This window comes from Capsicum annuum, chromosome 6 (genome assembly GCF_002878395.1).
Source record: "Capsicum annuum cultivar UCD-10X-F1 chromosome 6, UCD10Xv1.1, whole genome shotgun sequence".
NCBI classification, from domain to species: Eukaryota; Viridiplantae; Streptophyta; class Magnoliopsida; order Solanales; family Solanaceae; genus Capsicum; species Capsicum annuum.
This window is the reverse complement of record NC_061116.1, coordinates 226,283,397-226,306,977: the sequence shown is the minus strand read 5'-3', so window position 1 is coordinate 226,306,977 and position 23,581 is coordinate 226,283,397. Positions and strand designations below refer to the sequence as shown.

General features: G+C 33.1%; 2 protein-coding genes across 8 annotated transcripts; one reads left to right on the top strand and one right to left on the bottom strand.

Annotated features, from left to right (window-relative positions):
- The first annotated feature begins 12,035 nt into the window (after positions 1 to 12,035).
- On the top strand, positions 12,036 to 17,688 carry LOC107875223 (conserved oligomeric Golgi complex subunit 4-like). Of its 7 annotated transcripts, none has more exons than XR_007056872.1 (6): positions 12,044 to 13,902; positions 14,454 to 15,017; positions 16,181 to 16,301; positions 16,489 to 16,563; positions 16,936 to 17,027; positions 17,213 to 17,688. XR_007056872.1 is itself a non-coding variant. In XM_047414227.1 (2 exons), exons 1-2 carry the CDS (start codon positions 12,310 to 12,312, stop codon positions 15,081 to 15,083), a joined length of 2,223 nt encoding a protein of 740 aa, XP_047270183.1. In that variant the 5' UTR covers positions 12,036 to 12,309; the 3' UTR covers positions 15,084 to 15,210. The 7 variants fall into 7 exon arrangements, 1 of the variants encoding a protein (XP_047270183.1); XR_007056870.1 differs by having other exon boundaries at positions 16,181 to 16,353; XR_007056871.1 differs by having other exon boundaries at positions 16,489 to 17,027.
- A 1,306-nt stretch (positions 17,689 to 18,994) lies between these two features.
- On the bottom strand, positions 18,995 to 22,188 carry LOC107875224 (outer envelope pore protein 16-4, chloroplastic). The gene is made up of 6 exons (XM_016721839.2): positions 21,923 to 22,188; positions 21,779 to 21,830; positions 21,659 to 21,690; positions 21,529 to 21,562; positions 20,413 to 20,480; positions 18,995 to 19,474 (listed from the first exon to the last, which is right to left on the bottom strand). Exons 1-6 carry the CDS (start codon positions 21,995 to 21,997, stop codon positions 19,346 to 19,348), a joined length of 390 nt encoding a protein of 129 aa, XP_016577325.1. The 5' UTR covers positions 21,998 to 22,188; the 3' UTR covers positions 18,995 to 19,345.
- Between the last annotated feature and the right edge of the window lie 1,393 nt (positions 22,189 to 23,581).

The following is a 23,581-nucleotide window of genomic DNA, read 5'->3' as shown; positions in this document are numbered from 1 at the left end:
TATTATAAACATATTTTAAGGGACTATATAGAATGATAAAACATATGATTTAGTTATATATATAAATATGTTATGCATAAATACATATATGCATATGGATATATTCTTAAATACATATATACATTTGTGTATATATGGTAAAATACGTTTTAATAACTAATGCATAAATACATATATAAATTTGAGCAAACATATATGTACGTATATGTTTATATGCTTAGAATTAATAAAATACAAAAATTTATTATATTTGTACACATATGTGTTTATGTATTTATGTATTTTATAATGTGAATACATAAATACATAAAAATATTTTTTATTTTAAAAATATATGTGTTGTATAAGGTGAATTTATATAGTTTGAACGTAAATATATAAATATATTTAAATTATTGTTAAATACACATGCTTTATTATATAGGCATATATGCTAGTTGTGAAAGCATTTATAAATTTTTCATTACGATTAAAATACAGATGCATTATTAAATATGAATATATATGTATTTATGTATTATGCAGTATATATATATATGTGTGTGTGTGTGTTGATTTTGATCAATACATGGTATACTAAAAAAATGGATGCGCATTCCTCACAATACATATTTAAAAAATTAAAATTTAAAATACATATATTTTGTATTCGTATCAACATACGCATAATAGAAACCTAAATTAAATATTGTACTGTAAACATCACAAAAAGTAAATATCACATCAATTAAACATCATAATAAAATATTGCAATTGATCATAAAAATAACATATGAAACTTAAAATATATTAAAGAAGGTGCAATCAACAAAATGTTAATTGTTGTCAAATACAACCATGTCAAAATAAAAGTCATATATCAGTTACTTCAGTAATTTCTGTTATCTGAATTTTCCTACGAGGCCTACTTAGTGCTTTATCATCACTCTGTGCTTTCTCTTCTTCTTTCCTTTCACCATAATGCCACAACATTGCAGCCTACCTCGTGCGAAGAAGATCTGGATCAAAGTTGACTTTCGGAACACCTCCACCAAATGTAAAGCACTCAGTATAAATAATCATATATAAACCACAATCCCTGCATATAGTATAATTCATAAGTGTATATATATATAGATATATATATATATAGATATATAACATGAAATATATATAATATATATAACCATTAATATGAATATAAAACTCAAATTGCCACTTGATTGTTGAGGCAAATCTTCCACAATGTAGACATCAAATAGATCATTTTTTTCATTTAACTTGTAATTTGGATGACTGTCAATATCAATATCCTTCTTCTCATAGAATTTGCATGCCAAAAGGCATAAATGTATAACCTCAACTAATTTCTGAACTTCAGCAAGCACAGCAGAATCATGACCAACAGATGAAATAGAATCATAGACGTGTATGCATCTCTAGTTAAAAGACAGAACAGCCAGAACCAAATGATGTTTGGACTTTACGTTGATAGGAATGAATTTATGATCAACGATATGGCATGGCACAATAGCATGCATGCGAAATCCACTTATGTACTCATTCAAATGGTATTCTTTTCCACCAGCATCAAGCGTTGGATCATCAACTGAATACACAGCTAATACATTACTTAAAATGTTTATAAAATTGCAGTCAACTGTGCTATAGCTATATGAGCTATTGGGTTCATACTTGGATTTCTTTCTCAAATAGTAAAGGCAAACACCAATTTGCTGCATCAAAAAATGAAAGCTTTGTAAAAGCAACTAACCAAAATCAAACTTTGGATATCTTCACTAATTATTTATGTACTCAAATACATGTGTCTGAACATATGATACTGCATATGTATACAATAAAATACATATAATAGATAGATCGTCATACGTAATTATAATATAAAGATGTAACTCACTTCATCTGACCATAACTGTCCAGGAGTACCCATAATGTAGAATCAATTCTTGTCATCAACTGATAGAATGCCAAAATTCATAACTAACACCCTCGACTTGTTTTTCTTATAATGTTCCTCTCTGTTGCTCATGTTAATTTATAAAGCATAATACTTAATAATAAACATAACATGTAAATGAATTATATAATTAAGTTGTAAAGTAAATATTTCTTCGCATGATATTTGAGAAGGTCCACTGAAAGCCACGCCAAAAACTTATTGGTGACCTTAGTGTCTTCAATATCATAGATTGGATGAGATGCAAATGGATGCTTCAAGTTGAATTTTTTGATCTGCACTTCTGTGCTCCTTTTATAATTTCAATGACAAGAAAAAGAAATTAATGTATAAAAATAAAAAATATTGATAAATGCAACCAAATAAAAGGTTATAGTACAAACCTTCTGCTGAGCCAAATTATGTAGTGAATGGTGACTCCTAGAGTTTAGATGGTCTCCTGACTCTTGAAACATTCATAGGCGTTTGTTCTTTATTTACAGATGGATGTACAATTATGCTTCTTTTCAGATTAACTTAGGCGTTAAGGCTGGGTAGCAACTCATCAGGAAGTGTTACTTGAGAATCACGTAAATCTAGTTCACCCTTCCCCTCTCCAGATGCTGCTTCATGAATGTGCACTTTTGAATTAACTTTTTCATCCAATTTTGATTGCTCAACATCAGCTGTTGATGTATTTTCAATTATTCCTTCAGCTGCTTCTGTGTTCTGTTTTGAAATATACACAAATCTTGTAAATTTTATACAACAACAAGAAAGTAAACACAAATTATGCACGAATAAAGTATACTCCCAAATTTTATTGTATGAAATCAAGATTGATACTTCTAAGCACCTCATCTGAAAATGTGAATTGCGCTTCACCAACACTTTCATCAACATTTTTTTTGTTCTGTTCAACATGTTGTAACATATTAAAAAATATCAATATTTTTCATGAATTAAAATACAACATATATAGATTCATCATACCATTGAATCACAGACATCTCTTGCTTTATGCACACAACTATCAATTTTGTCCTTTAATAAAATAAACAATAAAACATTGAAAAATATTAATATTCAAGTATATTAATATACATAAGAAAAGTAGTAATCAACAAATTACCAAAACAACATCATTATCGTCATTGTACAACTCAGTAAAATCGATGCTTTATTTTTCTGTGATGTCTTCAATAACCTGTTTCTAAACATAAACAATGATCACATGTATACTTCATATATGTAACTCGAAATTTCAATAGTATTACAAAATAATATACATATGAATGAAAATATTTTACTTACCAACGTGACTTTAGGATTCATATCAAAATCATGATGTAAAATTGGTGTGGATTCATGAAGTGAAGAATCGTTATCAGATTCATCCAATTGCGGCTTGACAAATTCATAATCTTTAACCTGTTTATTCAATTCAAAAAATATTAGATATGTATGACGATCAAAATTAATATATCATTTGATTAGTTTGGTACTACATTTATAAATATGAATACATATATATTTATTCAACAACATAATAAATATGTTTTATATTTATTTAACATATCAAATATATTCAATACAAAAAAATAAACACAAATTTACTTACCAATATGCCTTCAGGATTCTTATTAAAACCTTCCACATTCGTTGGAGTTGATTGATGTGGTGGTGTATTCTTATGACCATCCTCCATTTTATCCTTGTCAAAATCTTTGTCTTTTTCTTATTTTTTGTCGTTGAAAAAATATAAATACGTAACATTAAAAAATAAAAACCAACAAGTAGGAAATGACTCTGCATATGTATATGTGATAATATAGATATAGATCTGAAAAATATATATAGATATATATATTTATTCAAACATAAATACATACTAAATATGTATTTATTCAAACATAAATACATACTAAATATGTATTTAATCATACCTAAATACATACTAAATATGTATTTAATCAAATCTAAATACATATTAAATATGTATTTATTCACACATAACTACATATGTTGTATATGTATAAAACCATTATTCTTTTAAAACTAAAAATTTTGTACCTTAAACTCATTTATTGAATTCATTATTTGATCACACCTTCTTGATACTAAATTTCGAATGTCATTAAACTCCTTTCGAACCTGATTTCAAAGAATTACAATTAGATATGAAAGAAACAAATATACTAAAGTCAAAGTCTTATGAGTAAATTACCTCATCACGAAACTTTTCAAACATTTTCTTAGAAACAAGATCATCTTCGTCTGAACGTTTGAAAAAAGACATATCAGGCGACTGAACCAGAATGTCTTTCCTGTTTGAAGGTACTGTTTCTTCTGATTGAACCAACTTGAAAGTTGGTGTCTTCACAGAAGACATATTCACAGCACGACTTGGAGTATTCCTTTTTGGTGTATGCTGCTCTACACTTTTTGATTGATTCTTTAACTTTTTCTTGGCAGGTGAATACGATAAATCGCCCTGATGTTTTGTTTTGTTGATTGAAAGCTTCCGTTGAAGTGATGGATTCTAAAAATCATCATCAGAATCAACATAATCTTCTTTATGACTTCTACCTCTATGGAAAACCTTTGGTATCTGAAAGGTTGAAATCTCCTTTCGTATCGGCTCAATATGCTTAAAAACAACCTACAACAGATAATATAACTAGTTAACCTTGGCAATAATGCAAATCATTCACCTACTATTTTTCGTACATTAACATATATGAATACAATAAATGTATTTACAATATAATTAAAACATCACAGAAAATAGTAGTTTTTCATGAACTAACCTTATCATTTGCACCATTAAACAAACTTTCCATCAATGATTCATATCGTGGGCGAATAACATTTGTCTTCCAATTTAAAAGACGTGAAATTTGAGAATCCACCTTGGAAGCGATAGTACGAGGGACAACAGAGTAACACTCATACAACCAAATCTGGATGGCAAGTGGCATTCCATGAAGCATGTAAAACTTTCCTTTGGGTTTCAACTTTTTATTCAAACTCTTAGCTAATTCTTCATATGCAAGAAGTCCCCAAGGATAGTCCCTGTAACGATCACTCTCCACCAGATCAAAATGAAGGCGGGGAATATTGACAGTATCAACAGACGACATAAAAAATTCATGAATAGAATATAAATTAGCAAACTTGAATGCATCTTCATCATTCTTCTCCCCCCAAATTTTACCAGAAACAGCGGAAAATAATTTCTTTTTCTAAATAAACATGGAACCCCCAAAATACTGATCAATCATTTTGTTTCGAAGGTCTTCATCAAACCCAAAATCATCCCTGTTTGAATGACAATTCAAACCAGTTGCTACAACAAATTCTCTAAGACTAAAATGCAGTGTTGTGCCCTTTGCACAAATGACTATATCACTTGTAGAACTTTCCGTAGTCTGCAGTGACATAACGCATCTCCCTAATTGCGCTTACACAACACAATTCTTTTTCTTCATCAAAACGCCAAAAATACTATCAGTACAAAACTTCTTAAAATGATTCTTCGTTAGCATTGCCTTAATACGATCTTCAATGTCATTGACCGTATGACAACCAATATATGGTGCAAATTTAGGCAATACTCTTACCATGTATATTTTATCGCGCAAAACCTATAAAACACAAAACTACAATTATATCTCTAAAAAGTCCACATATGTATTTATATAAATCATATACAAATACAAATCTTACAAATTATCAAATACAACTTGTTACACAAAACTTAAATACAAAAATACATATCATCTAATGAAAATGTATACAAATACAGATCTTAACATTATCAAATATATGTTACACAAGATTTAACTACAAATATACATATCTTAAATATCTAATACAGAATAAATACAACTCTAAAACTTTAAGTAACAAAACTTTAGACAAAGCTAAAATAAGCACAAAATTTATCAATTATACATATTAAATACATATACTAACATATTGTACATAAACTACAAAATTTTGCAAATGAAACAATACCTCCTCATCTTTCTCTTCCTCAGATGACGATTCATAATCAGATGAATTTTTTATCGAATGAGATTTTCCATCTGGCTTTCTATTTTTCACTATTTTTTGATTTTTTTTTATTTGGGGGACAAAGAATCTATCACTGCTTTCCGTTTCATTGTTTCAACGGACTTTTGGGGATCGTTTCGCTTCTTCGATCTCAACTCTTTTAAGTTAAAACTTTTCTTTGCCTGGGTATTACAAGAAATCACGTTATTGTTTTCGTCTTGGGTTAAACCTAGGTTAAAAGATGGTATTTCATCAAAACTCATAGAACAATTTGCATGTTTTGCCATTATATCGGTAAACCAAAAAAAAATCAAAACATGCAAATTAAACCCCAAAAAAATCCCCAAATTAAACACACAAAAATATATGGAAAAATATAATGAACAAGAAGAAGTTAAAAGAAAACTGAAACATGCATAACAGTAAATCACCTACCTTAATAGATGGGAACAAGTATTATCAAGAATTAAGGAGAAAATCGTGGATTTTGAAAAAAAAAAATAGCCGAAGGAGATATTGGAGGAAATTGAAATCTTTGTTGTGGCGTGAAAATAGGTAAAAAGAAGGTAAAGAGCCGTGAAAAGGGTAAAGAGAAAAATAATAGAGTGCAACTCACGCGCCATTAATTAAAAAGGTTAAATATTGCTACTTTTGCTAATAATTGTAATTTTGAGACACTATTGTTATTAGTTGTAATTATTATCTTAAAGTTGCTAGTTTATGTAATTTTTCCTTTTATAAATTGCATTAGAGAAAAAAATCTTTTGAAAAAGAAAAATCAAAAAGAGAAAGAATACTTATACTAGACTTAGGCTTAGGAGACAATATTTGGGCCATATTTGTCGATGGCTATAAAGTGGAATAATTTTGATCGGAAGGCCATGCTCTATACATTAGCCCAAACTTGAATCATTAGTTTTGAAAAGAATCAATCTGTGTCCTTTTCCCTGAATAATAACTAGATTTGATTCATTCACTTTTGCTCATAAGCCCAATGTTTTGGTGTATATTTAAGATTTTTAGGTCTTATTTTCTCACACGCGAGAGGCAGCTAAATAGAAAGAAAGAGAACAGATTTTCGCATTCAAATTTTAGTCTTAACTACTCACTTCAAATTACGATATCTGCTTTATTTCTTATTCGGATGAATTGATTTTTGGATAGTTTTTTCCTCTCATCTTAATCTTTAATTAGAAATTGACAGAGTTAGATTTGATGCCCCACATCTCCATAGTTTGATTTGGTGCCCCACATCTGTAGATTTGTATTCATAAATAGTAGTTGTATTTTTGGTGATTTTGCTTCTTTAGTTTAGTTTTTGGTGTCACTCTTTATAGAGAAAATACATAATTACCCCACTGATGTTGGCCGAGATTTTTAAAAAGACACCTAAGCTTTGAATTCGACCGATTACTCCACGATTCTTACTTAATCCGTTGCAAATACATCATTTTTCATTGAATCTCAGTCATAACAAAGAGAGTGAACATACACACCAATCAGGTGCTGCCACGTGTCAAATACTGTAATTTATATATTTTTTATTTTTTTAATAATTTTTTTTTTAATTTAACACCCTACCCCACCCCCTCTTCCCCCACCCCACCCCATCCAGCACCCCTCTCCCCCCGACGTCCAGCAGCTCCCCTCCATCCCCACCCCCATTCAACACCCCCACCCTGTCAGCATCTCCCCCTAACCCCTCCACTCTGTCACCCCCCCCACTTTGTCATAACCTCTTCCCATCCATTTTTTTCTTTTTGTTCAAATCAATCAATTGAAAAAATTATTTTATGATTGAACTAAGTTTTAAGGATAGTTAAATGATTGAATTGAATTTTAAAGATAGTTAAAGGAGCTTTAGTGGAGGGACATTATGTTGAGCTTTAATGGAACTTTAATGATATTTTATGAAGCAAAATGGTCTGATAAAACTCTGTACTTGTACGATTTTATATTTTGAACCTTCTCACTCACTCTTTGCAAAGTGAATTCTTAAATCAATCAAAACACAATATTTTAAACTCTTATCTCATCCAATTAAGACGTATGTAATATGAACAAGTACATATGTAACTTCATGTCACATTTTATTGACACATAAGAAATTACCTTTCTCTATAAAAAGAAATGGCAAATACCTCTCCCACCTCCATTTCTTCTTTCTTCGTCACGTTATTACTGCCCCACCCCCACCCCTCTTCTCTCGTTCTTTCTCTATTATCCAATTTGTAAAAGCTCCAAGAAAGATCAAAACTTGAGATACAATGTGGTGTTTAAATTTTCTTCTTACAACATTAATTTGTATATCCTACGATTTTCAACAAAAATGCTCATATATAACATACTCTTGTCATTGTAGAATATCTTTTCGATCAAATTGAGAGATACCCAGTTGAAAAAAAATAATATTTTCGATCAAATTGAGAGAGACCCTGATGAAAATTGAGCAAAATTCAATTAGAAAAATGATATTTTAAATCAAATTGAGAGAAACTTAGTTGAAAATTGAGTAAGTGAAATGAATTCTTTCATCAAATTGACCTAAAACTAGTGAAAAAAATAAAATATTTAACCAAATTTGAAGGCCCAATCACTGGTACCACTCATCTCCACTACCACCATCTTCACCCTCCCAACCACTATCTCCACCCCCAACCTACAACCACCGACACCACAACCACAAAAAATAGTGTATTATTTCTCAGAGTTGTCCAAATATGGAATGGAAGCACTGCTTCGGAGCTCATCGTGTTGAATGGATAGAATAATGATTTTTTTTTAATTATTATTTAGTTTTGTTTACTGAATTTATTATTTTTTAAAAGAAGTTTGTTGTATCTTATTTTTTTTGAAAAATGTAATATCACGCTCCAAATGTGGATAAGCAAAATAAATGACACATAAGTTTGGTAAGGAGTTTAAAAATCTTACTTTATGATATTTAAGGATTCAATTGACAAAAAATGGATTAGGAGAGTTAAAAATACAAAATTCTGACAATTATAAGGGTTCATTAGATATTTTGCCTAATTATGACTATTGGTGAGTATCTAATTTTGCCTAATTATGACTATTGGTGAGTATAGTAATTTGTTCACCGAGTAAGTAGATATTCATTGGTACGACCTTCTGCAGCATCGCATCTATATAGATATAATCTATAATCTATATCTATATCTATATCTATAATTTATTATTAATTGTTAATTACTAATTTATTAAAAGTGTTAAGGATTTTATAAATGTTGTTTGAACTTTTGTCTTTTATTAAAAGATATTACTTTAGACAAAATAATATTTTCACTATTTTTTATAATATCTAAGAGTTGAAAATTAATTAAATATATTTATGATAAAAGTTTTCCTTATTAGAAGTTATCAGAATTAATGACAACTAATACGGTTTTCATTAGTTTAAGAATAAAAATTTATAAATAAATATAAAAGCGTTGAATAAGAAATTTTTTTAAAAGTTTCATGTACGTACTAAAAATGTAATCAATGATTTCGTAAACATTTGAAAAACAAAAAAAAAAATTAAATATAAAAAAAGGAAAATCATCGTACCACAAATATGGTTCAAATTGATGCATCTCCCTCTGGCATCAAGGAAAAGAGATACTACATGATAAACTCAAAAGTGACTATTTATTAACCACTTGAAACTTGTGTTGGTAAAATTTATATGTGCTGACATTAAAATATAGGTTTGAAAATTAATTTAAACTTTTTACACTTTATTACAAATGTCCTCCTTTAAATAATAACATGTGTTGTTAAATTATTAATTGTGTAAAAGATTATGTAAACAGTAATTTGTTCACGGTGGGTTGACCAAATCTAGCACCTTGCTTGTCCACTATATATTAAGCATAACCCAGTCAAAACCATTGTATCCTTTTTATTAGTATTTCTGTTTCTTCACTTGTCGATCTTGTGTGTTTATTTTATTACTGTAACAACAATTACAAATATATACTGGGATTCCTTGCAAAAGGAGTCCGAGGTTTAATTTACGGGGCGGGGACCCGGCCGGGGCAATGGTGATTGGCTAAAGTCGAGTAAGAACGAACGGTGTGGGTTGGTCCTGTTTGTTGTGTTTGAAGTAGTTTTTCTTATTGGATTACTGAAGAAGAATAGATTTTTCTCCACTTTCCCTATATAAAATAACCCAAACTAGAACACAAGTTTCGTTGTTTCAGCATGCCTGGAATAGCATCACTACTCTTTAACAGCAGTGCACATCTCAAGACAGCAGGTTCGAGAACACAAGACAGAATGATATAACCCCGCTGGTTAAAATTATGCAAGTATTAGCTAACCCATCTTCAATAATATATCAACTCACTCATAACTTGTACATGTTTGAATTATGCAGGTTTCTACATTGCAAACCAAACATCATATTCATTTTATACTATTAACTTACTTCCTGACTAGCTATCAAACATTGTATAACTTATACAGAAGATATATTACTTCTTTACTAGCTACAAAACGACCCCTTAGCACATAATTTCCTTGAATTGGGTTTTCTATTCCATTAAATCAAGTAAACACATTTTTAAAAGTGATATAAAATAACCAACGCAAAATTCAATGTCAATTAAATGGAATCATTTGTTTAATTATATGATTTAATTAGAGTTATGATATCATTTATTGAATTACAGAGGACCAATAGATACATTATATAAATGGCATATTCAAGAAACAATCAATTAGCCAAGAGGGAAAACACACACACACACATTTCTGTTAATCTAACAAGTGATGGCATCATATTGTCAACTTGATAAAACATGTTGTGTAATCAAATATTTACATAAAAGCCCGACAACTACAGGATTCTGAACATCAAAATACAAAGTACCTTTAAAGTGTTTGTTCCTTTAATGTCTCAAAACAACTAGGTCGGTAGATCAAAGAATGAAGAAAGATTACTTGCACGCGCTATGATGCGAGTACCGAATACAAAATTCGTCACTATAAAAATTTAAAGAATAATGATAATCCTACATTAACTATTTCAATCATAAATTTCATAGTACGTAATAAAAATATATGTCCTATCGAGAAAAAAATTTAGATTTGCTATACAAGAATGAATATATTTTTGAGAATAAACTCCACATAAATATAAAGTATATGAATGAAAGCTATGCCTAGAAATGAAAATAATTCCACCTATTCCTCTGTAGAACTTGTAGCTTTTTTTATTTCTTAAGCAAGAAGTTCTTAAAAAAATGAGAAAGAAAAAAAAATTACTTTATTTTTGGTAAACAAAGATAAGTGATTCGACACCGAAAAAAATTGAGACTTTCCCACTCTCTGAAGGCTAAATACAATATAATTGTTTAATTTGATTCTCAATATTGATTAATTTGGCTTTCAAGAATAGGCTTTAATATTTGATACTGAATTGCTAGGCGCTAGCTTAGTATGATGTAAAAAGAGAGCAAAATAAACATAAATATAAAATAGTTATTTTTCTCTTTTATATGTGACACACTTTTTTTAAAGTCTATTAAAATAAAAAAACATCCTAACTTCTTTTACTTTTATTTGGCGTTGTTTCTTCATTAGTTTGTTTGAAAAAGAAAAATATATTTTTGTATCTATTTCTTTAACTATTGAAAAGTTTTATAACTATATATATTGTTGTAGATTCTAATATTTAATAATTTTATAGCCATACAAATGTGTAGCATGTATTCTACTAGCTTCACTAGTTGTTAGTTTTTAGGATGATATTAAAATTAAAATATTTTTTTATATAAAAATATCTCTTATTCTTCTCACGATTCTACAATTTCAAATGATCTTAAAACCAAGCTTTCAAGTTTCTATTCAGAATAATATTTATGTCACAATTATAAAGAAGAAACAAACACAAAACGACCTAAGAATAACATAGTCATACAAAAAAACTAAAAGATAAAATACATGAACAAAATTTACGAATCAAATGGACACAAATTTAACTAGACGAACACTCGTATGTACTAATATTAATCGTAATCAAGCTAAGAAATACAAGGGGAAAAAAACAAGCTACTCTACAACTACAGGGGCTATATTTTAAATGGGCCGAAAATTGGCTACTGTGCAAATGGCTAATTTTGTAAGTACGACAATTTGTGAGCAATTACTGTAAACTAAAAATTTCATCCTCCTTCCTCAATAAACTGAAATTTCACTCAAGTAATTCAAAGCTTCACCAAATGAACCCAAAATAAACTGACCCGACCCGATTTTTGCCGGCGATTTACCGTCGGAATCGACAAATTCATCATACTTCGCCGGAGAAAATGGCACTTCGAGTAGACTCCGACGAATCGACCAACATAGATTCATATTCCTCGAAATTCGGGACACCGGAATCATTAGAAGAAGTGCGAAAACTCACCGACGTCGGAGCAATGACTAGACTTCTCCACGAATGTATTGCTTATCAACGGGGACTAGATCTAGAACTCGATACAATACTTTCGCATCGAACTGACCTTGATAAACAGTTGTCAAGCTTGCAAAAATCTGCACAAGTACTCGATATTGTTAAAGCAGATGCCGAACATTTGTGTGCCAGTGTGAGTTCTACGTCGTTGCTTGCTGATCAAGTAAGCGCTAAAGTGCGTCAGTTAGATCTAGCGCAATCGCGTGTTAATGATACGCTGTTGCGTATTGATGCGATTGTTGATCGGTCTCATTGCCTTGACGGTGTGCGGAAGGCGCTTGATTCGGAGGATTATGAATCTGCTGCAAGTTTTGTCCAGACATTTCTTCAGCTTGATGCGAAGTATAAGGATTCAGCTGCTTCGGATCAGAGAGAGCAGTTGCTCTCTTCTAAGAAGCAGCTTGAAGGAATCGTGAGGAGGAAATTGGGAGAAGCAGTTGATCAGCGTGATCATTCGACGGTTTTGAGGTTTATAAGGCTGTATCCGCCATTGGCATTGGAGGAGGAGGGGTTGCAAGTTTACGTGGCATATTTGAAGAAGGTTATTGCTATGAGATCGCGTATTGAGTATGAACAATTGGTGGAAATGATGAGTGATCACCGGGGAAATAGTCAGAATGAGGTTAATTTTGTGTCATGTTTGACTAATTTGTTTAAAGATATTGTCTTGGCTATTGAAGAGAATGATGAAACTCTACGGAGCTTGTGTGGAGAGGATGGGATTGTTTATGCGATATGTGAGCTGCAAGAAGAGTGTGATTCTCGTGGTTCGACTATTATAAAGAAGTATATGGAGTATAGGAAACTAGTGAAAGTGACTTCGGAGATTAATTCTTACAAGAGTGATTTGCTGTCTGTTGGAGTTGAAGGACCGGACCCTAGGGAGATCGAAGTGTATTTGGAGGAGATATTGTCTTTGACGCAGTTGGGTGAGGATTATACGGGGTATATGATATCGAAGATTAGGGGCTTGAGTTCTGTTGATCCTGAATTAGGTCCCCGTGCTACAAAGGCATTTAGGAGTGGTAATTTCAGTAAAGTTGTGCAAGATATTACTGGTTATTATGTGATCTTGGAAGGGTACTTCATGGTTGAGAATGTGAGGAAAGCGATAAAAATTGATGAACTCGCGTTTGATAGTCTCACAACTTCCATGGTGGACGATGTCTTCTATGTTCTGCAGAGCTGTTGTCGAAGGTCCATATCCACTTCAAATATCAACTCTGTGATTGCAGTTTTAAGCAATGCTGTAAGTCTATTGGGTGGTGAGTACAATGAGGCTTTGCAGCAGAAGATCAGAGAGCCTAATCTTGGAGCAAAGCTGTTCACCGGTGGCGTTGCTGTTCAAAAGACGGGTACGGAGATTGCCACGGCTTTGAATAATATGGATGTGAGTGGTGAGTATGCATTGAAATTACGACATGAGATTGAAGAACAATGTGCTGAGGTTAGTCCTAGATTCATGTATTGATCCGCACTTATTATTTCAATGTTAGTCTAGTTTATGATGTGCAATCTGCTTTTTAAGTGGTGAATAAGTAAAGCTGTAATTTCGTTGCTCAGCTTCATGTATGCTATGAACTGTTAGTACACGGGCATATGGACTAGTGATTTTGGGGCGATAAGTAAGTTGAACATTGAATTTAGAATGATTGTATGTTACATCCATTTCATGCCATAGTATTGCGACATGAAAATCATTGTGCTTCTGAGAATCCCTTGAACTTTAAGTATCCATATAGCCTCAGATTTTATGGGATTATAAATCTAGAATGATACCTGTTACATTCATCTCTTGCCCTTTGTCTTTGAGCATTGAAGGGGTTCTTGGGATTATGATTTTCGTTCTGAAACTAATCACTTATCAAAAAGGATTACCTTCCAGATGAATAATAACCTCAAATCTCATTCATAAGATGCTATTTAGGTTAGACTTTTTTTCTTTCTTGTGTTCTGCCTTTGGTTCTTTTGCTGGTGTTAATTGGAGTGCGTTGTCAGGTGTTTCCTGCACCAGCAGATAGAGAGAGGGTCAAATCATGTTTATCTGAATTAAATGAGATGAACAATGGTTTCAAGAAGGCCTTGAACATTGGTTTGGAACAATTAGTAGCTACTGTGACACCTCGAATTCGGCCAGTGTTGGATACTGTTGCAACAATCAGCTATGAGCTGTCTGAATCTGAATATGCTGATAATGAGGTAAATGACCCATGGGTTCAAAGGCTTCTCCATGCTGTAGAGACCAATGTGGCTTGGCTTCAACCATTGATGACTGCTAACAATTATGACTCCCTTGTGCATCTGGTCATCGACTTTGTTGTTAAGAGGCTTGAGGTTATCATGATGCAAAAGAGATTCAGTCAACTTGGAGGTCTTCAACTTGATAGAGATGTTCGAGCCCTTGTGAGCTACTTCTCCAACATGACCCAGAGGACTGTTAGGGACAAATTTTCTCGTCTAACCCAAATGGCTACAATTTTAAACTTGGAGAAGGTATCTGAAATTCTGGATTTCTGGGGTGAAAATTCAGGACCCATGACCTGGAGACTTACTCCAGCTGAGGTTAGAAGAGTGTTGAGTTTGAGAGTTGACTTCAAATCTGAAGCAATAGCGGCTCTTAAGCTGTAACCTTTTTTTATGGTTTATCTTGTTCGATATCTCTTTATAAGCTTGATGATGTTACATTTTTTCGGGTTTATTTAACTTCTATAAGAGATTGTTACATGAAATCTATGGAATATTGTTAGGTCTTCTATTTTTACTCTCAGCCGAATACTTTTCCTTTACTAAATTTCTTCTCACTCCTTGTCTTAACGTGTCTCTTTAGCATGTTTTATCTTCAAAATAGCTCGTTGATTGTTGTCACGGTGATTATGTATGTCTGACGATATGTGTGTTCAGGTATTACTTCTCAGAGATGATATCATGCATTTAGCTCTGTTTGAAAATCACAGGTTGTGTTATATTCTGAGAATTTAATCTGATTGTTCATGCAATTTTAGGCTGAGCTTGGCATTATTTGTTTGCGATTTGGATTGAGTTTCTTTTTTGGTAATCCAGGCACTGTTAACGGGCTATTCGCTCCCCTTGTTTGGTTGCTATATTGAGTTTCTTTTTTGGTAATCCAGTCACTGTTAACGGGCCATTCGCTTCCCTTGTTCCAGCAATTTTACATTGCTTATCAATTGGTTCAAATATGAAGGGGAGCCTTGGCATAACTGGTAAAGTTGCTGTCACATGACCAGGAGGTCACGGTTTCAAGCCGTGGAAACAACCTCTTGCAGAAATGCATGGAAAGGCTGCGTACAATAGACCCTTTGGCCCTTCCCGGACCCAATGTGTAACAGGAGCTTTAGTGCACTAGGCTGTCCTTTGCCCTTTCAGATTATATCCATATCACGTGGTATGATTTTCTGTTATATAAAAGGTGAGGAATCACCTCACGGCTGACATTGTTTTGTTACGTCATTCAGATCAAATGTGGGGATATTCTTCAGTGTTGAATTTAGCTTCTTGGCTAATGTACTGAACTGGTAACATTAGTCTGCAAGTAATGGGCTAAAGAATGAGCCTACCCTTTGACATAACTTGTAGCTAGGAGTAATGGGATAAACATGTCTTACTTATCTATTCCAGTTCCCATCCTGTAATTTTGAGCATTTCTTGTTTGATTGACAGAGTGCTTTCTCTGCATGATTAACTGATTGTTGTATCATGGTGTCAAGGAATGGCAGTACTGTTGGTATGGCTATAGGGATCATCTTGAAAGAACAGACGTTTGCAACATATATCAAAATTCCATATGATACCTGCAGCAATTCACTTCTGAAACTTCTGTTAAAGACTGTAGGTTCCATTTGCCTATAATGGTCGTATTGTTAGCCACTTTGTTGCTCAGGTGAACTTTTTCTAGATGCCTGAAGTCTATGTAATATCACCTGTAAAGATGAGGGTGTTCCTTGTCATTCTTAAGAAAATAGAGGTTATCAATCACCTACAATCTCCTAAATTATTGTTTTATATTACAAGACAGGTCTTGAGGAAGGAGCCTTTGACAGTTTATGGCGATGCAAAGCAAACAAGAAGTTTCCAATTTGTTTCAGACTTGGTATCGCAATGCTCTATGTTTATGTTTTCAGCGTTTACTACACCTTGTTTCCAATTTGCTACTTTTAAGATGTTCCACCAGTATTCATTTAATTTGCTACTGCAATGTGAAGTTGAAAAAAAAAATACAGTTTCTTTGATTGAACTTCATGTCTCTGCACTGAGAGTCTCGCACTAAAAAAACTTGTTTAAATAGATTGTGCTGTTTCAATTTGTCGGTGTGCAAAGCCTTTTCTGTAATACAGTTATGCTTATATAACGTGATAAGAGAACTTGTAGTACTAATTATAATGGGCCCTGTGAAGTTTTGTGATTCTTATCTTTCAAAGATACGTATATAAATAATGGGGTATGATTTTGCTGTTTGTGATAGGTTGAGGGCCTAATGCGCTTGATGGATGGAGAACACGTGGGCCCTTCAACCTAGGAAACCCTGGTGAATTCACAATGCTTGAACTTGCAGGGGTAAGTAATTGATTCATGACTTGTCTTTCTAGTCATGTGTTGGATTTTACATATTCAATTGTTTCATATCCAAAGTCGTTGTTTCAATCCAATCAGATTTTCTTTAACCTGGAGGCTTTAACTGTGCAGTACACATGAGTGAAAGCGAAAGAGTTTTGTAGTAATGTTTTTTGTTCATGTTGCAGGTGATCCAGGAAACCATTGATCGAAATGCTCAGATTGAGTTCAGACCCAACACTGCAGATGATCCGCACAAGAGGCAGCCTGATATCTCAAAAGCTAAAGAGTTGCTTGGTTGGGAACCCAAGGTGCCTCTTAGGAAAGGTCTACCAATGATGGTACAAGACTTTAGGCAACGTATATTTGGTGACCACAAAGAAGATAGCTCCTCAGTCTCTTCTGCATAGTAATGTTTTTGGACATCAATTTTGGTCAGGGACGAAATGCAGTAGAGTAGAAGATGACCCTGTTATTTATGTTCTATCAGTACAGCAAAAATTTACTTGGCAGAAGCCAGAGCTTTTTGTTCTTTGCTTAGTTTAATAGGTCTTCATATATGTCTGTCAATTTTGTATTTGGATATATTCCATTTTAACAATTTTGTTGTGGACATGAACCTCTATATTATGATAATGAATAGCTGAAACAATTTTTCATCCAACAAGATTGACAAATTCATAGGCTTTCCCGATCATCTTCACAAAAAGCCGGCTACTAAGGCCAACGCTAAATGGGTATAGAGAGGTGTTTGTCTTGTAAGTTTAGCTCGGAGTTTGAGCAGAGATAAATGCTCTACAGGTTCTACATCTAAACTAGTTAAACGAAGAGTAGGTATATATGACTCTATTGGTTGTGAACTTCTGATGCTTTGATTCTACTTGTGTCAATAGTAGTCTTGATTTATTTAAAGGAGGTTGACGATCCTAATGAACCGTGATTTTCATAAGAACTCGATGGGGGCTTTGGATTAAAAGGGACAAACAAGTTTCCCAATTTAGTGAGGGTCCTTCAAGTTTTTTAAATTAGATGGAAGGGACAATTTTTTTGAGTTTTTTTCTAAGTTTTTTGGTTCCAACAACTTGTCGAACAACACTTTGCGAAGTTGTTCAACAACTATCAATGTGCGAAGTTATTGAGACACTAATGCATCCAGTTGTTCAAGGGACTTTATTATTTTAACTTAATAAGATTATGGGACCCATTTATCCCCTTTTTCTTAATTAAAGACTTGGGAGGGTCCATTGACTCATTTTTCTCAACTAGGAATAGAAATGTACACAATATATATATCTAAAATATATTTACTGAGATAGGAGCTCGAACAGGAGCACTAGGTTATAGTTCCAACAAGAAGTAAGAAAAAAGAAATAGGAAAATTACTGGGGGCCTTGGTGTAATTAACAAGCCTATAACTTCATTTTGCGACTGCTTTTCCCGCCCAACTTGCAAAACTCTCTCTTTTGGGTTGATGTATAAATACCTCTAAAGCTTCCTTTGTCATGTTCATGCAAACATTAGGTTAAATAATGCAAGACAACCAGAAAAAGCAGCCAAAACAAGCACCATATCTACCAAGTGATTGTCATACCAAACTACTGCTTAGCAAATGATTCCCGCATTGCTTGCAATTATATCAAAAGTGAAGAATGTTTTCTGAACATAAGTTTGGTAAGCTATGAAATCATAAAAACCATATGAAGCTTGATCTCGAGAGAGAGGAAAAAAGGAGAAGAAGACAGAGATTTTGGGTGGGGTTGTTCATTCATCATATATACCTTGTACGAGATCTAAAGAAAACTAACAGGGTTGTATTGCACTATTAAGACAACCTTAAAAATAAAACAGAATAAAGCATTTTCTTCAAGTGCATTATCATCTCCTCAGACAAAAATATATCTCAAATTAGTATGACACACGAATCCCGTGCCTCATGTCAGCAAAACATAGCTAAAGAAATTAGACAATCATTCAAGAAGTTGAGACGAAGATGAAACATTACCCAAACTAGGAGTATAAGTTTTTAAAACAGATTCAGCAAATCACATATCTAGAATTTACTCTCAATAAGGCAATAACATGCTTCCTAATTCATATGTTAGGTTTATTTCCCTAATGGCCTACAAAATCGACATCATAATTCGTGTATGAACTTCAATTAGCTGAGTTTTCTTTTCCATTCGGTGAAGCATGCTGCTACGCCTTGCTCCTTAATCAACATGACATAGTTAGTCTTCCACAGACAGGTATGGTTGAGACAAGGGTCCATCAACTTTCTACTGCAGACTGTTGTACTCCCTTTACAACAAATCAGAGTCAATTTATCTGGAGTCATCAGCTACATGACACAAGAGACACACAAGACCTGTTGCTCCGGCAACCTGCTTCCAGTTCCGGGTGCCTGCACCAAAAGCAGCCCCTGCTACAACACCAGCAGTCAAAACATTGACCTGCAAATGTAAAAGAGATCTTATGACTTTTGTGTATAGTAATACCCATGGCTTATCATTGACACGAACTCAATTAGTAATAAATTGAAAAAAGGTACTGGGAGAAAAGCTTATAAGCATTATGTCGTCGAGCAAATGTAGATTTTCTTTGGATCAGTGCATGTTTATTAGTCTTTAATAAGCACTCCAAAAAGAATGTGCAATTTTCATGAATTCTGTGTACATTAAATGCTGAATTCATTCTGCAAAGGGGATTACTTCTGTTGCTCTTACACTGGCTACAAAAACATTACCTCCAATTGGTCACTTATATAGAGAAAAGTTCAGAGATTGTACCATCTTACAAACCCATATAAAGTACTAAGATATCACTTATTGCGACAGACGATGCTTCAGCATCTTACTTCATCAGTTGACCACATTATTTTTCACATGCATCTAAGTGAGCTCAGGTTGTTCCTGATGATTGTCCAATGCATTTACTGCAATTTTCACTATTACATTTGGACACATCTACAAGTTTCTGAAAATCATTACTTAACATGTAGTCATATTGGCTTCTTAACAATAAGAAACAGTAAGTAAAAACAGTAGTCTCTTGTTAAAATCTATACTACACATTAAAAATGAATGAAAAGGAAGCTATCCCAATTTCATACATATATATTGCATAATGTTGTAACTTGATAATGGAAGAGAACCTACATTCCTACTTTCCCATCGAAATGCATAAAAGTAGACCTTGTGGTACTTATTACTTAGGTATGTGTACCAACTGTTCAGTCCCAACCAACAACTTGATATGGTAAAATATAATAGCAAATTTGGAAAAAGTAGTGAAAGCAGCATTTCCATATAAATTCTCTTTGTTAAACAATGACGTGTTTAGACAAAAGCATATGCTAACAAACTGAGAAGGCATATGCTAACAAACCAACCCAATCATTTCGCCTTCTATATCTCTGAAGCCCACACTGAGTGGAAGAAAATATTGCAGCAAACATTCCTACAAAAGAAAGATGGATGGTCATCCGATCATAAAGACATATCTAAACAACCATGACAATATCCAAGAGAAAACACAGTCAAAAGAGGATAAAAAATAAAAATGAGAACAACAACAGAAAAAAATAATTGGATGCAACCAAGTCCGACTATGAGTTGGATCGCCCGCCCACAATAGTTAAACAAGTTTAATTTTATGTAACATGATACGACCGCCCGTAATGGCTTTCCGTTGGTATGTAGTTGGATCGATGCTTCGTCTCATCCGTGCTCCTTAGAAACCTTGACTCTTCAATAGATTAGATTCATCAACACTTAAGGAAAATGGTACTTTCTCTTTGCCTTACCGTCTTTTCTCAGCGGATCAGACATACATTCCGAAGTAGGGTTAGAGACGGGAACTTAGCTATTTTTGATTAGGTTTGCCAGGGTTGGTTCCTAGAATAGGTCCTGAACGCCTCCTTTCTCTTACTTCCGGTGCTTATCTTCAATTAGAAGATGGTCACCCGATTTAACTTTACATAACATTATAACAACAACAACAAAAAAAAACCCAGTGTATTCCCACAGAGTGGGGTTTGGGGAGGGTAAGATGTACGCAGTCCGTACCGCTACCTCCGAAGAAGTAGAGACATAACACAGAGTGGGGTTTGGGGAGGGTAAGATGTACGCAGTCCGTACCGCTACCTTCGAAGAAGTAGAGACATAACATTATAACAAGAAGTACAAAAAAAAAAGGATGATAGTATATTTTCATATTTTGAAGCCCTCAATGAAAATCCTGAGGCTCTGCCACTGGGTCTATATGGAAGTGTAATAGCATGTTAATTATCTAGTTGATGTGGCTTACCTTATTTTAGTTGAAGCAGCTTACTTTATCTTATTTGATAGATAAACAAAATTCATGCTTCATATAGACATTGCTGTAATTGGGCCGCAAATAACTACCACCGTAATGAAATCAAGATGAATAGGTAAGACGGAGGGATGGTAAGGAAGTGGGATATATAGATCTAAATTAGATAGGGAAAGTTAATGTGATTCCTTACCCCACTGAACGCCAAACCGAGCAACTGACTTAGCCTGCAAGCATATATTATAAGAGTAAAAGACAATCCAATTAAGACAAATAAAAGAAGCAGTGGAAAGGGAGGGGTAGTGATTGAGCCAGCAACTTACAATAAAAGAAGCTCGATGAATGCCAGCAAGACCTGTTCGTTAGTAGTTAGGATGATGGTTTGTATGTGTTGTAATATATGTATCAACAACCAAACCAAGTAGTAAGTGAGTTGGTAGTACCTAATTTATTGGCATCATGAGGAGCAGTAGAGGAGCCCCATATTAAGCCAGCCTGCAGTCAGTCGGTTTAAACAACATAGGGAAATCAACTCATTGAGAAACAAAAGGAGGGAAGAGGTTATATATATAAGGAGAGTAAATTACGGTGCTCATGCGAATCACGGAATCCACGGCGATGGAAGAACAGGGCACCTCGCCGGCGATGTCCACCTCCATCATCTAACACCAATTTGCTGGATTGGTAGGAATAACAGGCAAATTCTCATAAATAGCACTTGTCTTGAGGCCGCCTCGTCATTACCAAACATAATCATTTCCCATAAATTATTACTCCTTCCCTCTATTCTTACTACTAAAAATAAATAAATGTTCAACATTAATTATTCAATTTAAAAAAATTAATATATTCTACAATTTATTATTTTATTATTATTATTAAATACTACTAGTCATTATTCATTCTACTTTGAAGATATTAAATTTATTATATTCAAAATAATATACGTAATAAAATCACTTATGACATGAAAGTTGTAGATCTAACGAAGAATTTAGTACTTTCAATTTCTAGCTAATTATTTTTTTTTATAAATTTGTTACTTTATTTTTTTAATAAATTATATCAGTATGATATATGAATTGATTCAAATTAGGAAAGGATTATTTTATGGAATTAAAATGTCCGCTAGCCATATGAGGGGCCACTTTTGAAATGGCTTATTTTGGTGGAAATAATTTCATGAAAGAAAGTATAGAATTGTTAAAAAGGAAAGTCAAGGGTTGGGAGGAGTTGACCCTCAAAAAAATTAAAGTAACCTGAAACAAAATAAGCGAAAAATAACCTAATTACTAGACAGACAATCAATAACTATTTTTGTGTTTACTTTCAAGAAATAAGTCCAGCAACAGAAAAGAAGGGAGATTCCGTTGTAAATGGATGTGACGACTCTTCTGACAACCCGCTAAATCCCTGACGAGTCATCACACTACTCCAACAAGAATATATATTCAGTGTATTCTCACAAAATAAAGTTTGGAAGGGTAAAGTATACGCAGTTCACACCACTAACTCAAAATAAAATAGAGAAGTTGTTTTCAATAGATCCCCGTTACACCACTCATCGGACTTAAATAGAATGATCAAGCAAATGAAGTCAAGTGACAACTCAGTTAACGGACCATCGGGACATTGATGAATCATCACCCTATTCGTCCTGGCTTAAACAGAATATACGCTTGAGTTGAGCCAAGTGCCGATTCAATCGATGAACTGTCACCTTTTTGACGAACCACCAGACGACCCATCAAGATGAAAACGGCAGCGCAGATTCGAATTTTAAAGCTCTGCATCTTTTGAGCCCATAAATACCGCATCTAAAATTTAGAATATGCATCTTCCATACTTTGAATGTTGTCATTTGAATTTCATGTAACTTAATTAGCACCTTATATCCAGTGGAATACAACCTCAACCTTTGTTGAGTTCTAATTTGATAGCGACTGCTTACGTTACCTTAAGGGAGTGTAGTTTGAACGTATCATAAGTCTTTATTTTAATACAGTCTAACCACTCTATAATGTCACCTCGCTATAACAACATTTCACTACAACGACTTAATTTTCTCCAAAATCAATTTTTCATAGTATTATATTTTACCTCTCTATAACAACATTCTATCTTTAATAATAATGACGTTTATTATAGCCTTATATTCTTTGTAAATTACTTCTCGAACACTCATATATTACGTAATTATACTTTGTAAAAAATATATTATGTACAAATTAAAATACCAAAAATAT

What these genes read in the sequence shown, in the direction of transcription:
- LOC107875223 (XM_047414227.1), top strand. Translation starts at nt 12,310, where the DNA reads ATGGCACTTCGAGTAGACTCCGACGAATCGACCAACATAGATTCATAT. An exon ending in TTGAAGAACAATGTGCTGAG is followed by an intron (nt 13,903 to 14,453) that starts GTTAGTCCTAGA and finishes GTGCGTTGTCAG; the next exon opens with GTGTTTCCTGCACCAGCAGA.
- LOC107875224 (XM_016721839.2), bottom strand. Translation starts at nt 21,997, where the DNA reads ATGATGGAGGTGGACATCGCCGGCGAGGTGCCCTGTTCTTCCATCGCC. An exon ending in CCGTGATTCGCATGAGCACC is followed by an intron (nt 21,831 to 21,922) that starts GTAATTTACTCT and finishes GACTGACTGCAG; the next exon opens with GCTGGCTTAATATGGGGCTC. An exon ending in TCGGTTTGGCGTTCAGTGGG is followed by an intron (nt 20,481 to 21,528) that starts GTAAGGAATCAC and finishes TTTCTTTTGTAG; the next exon opens with GAATGTTTGCTGCAATATTT.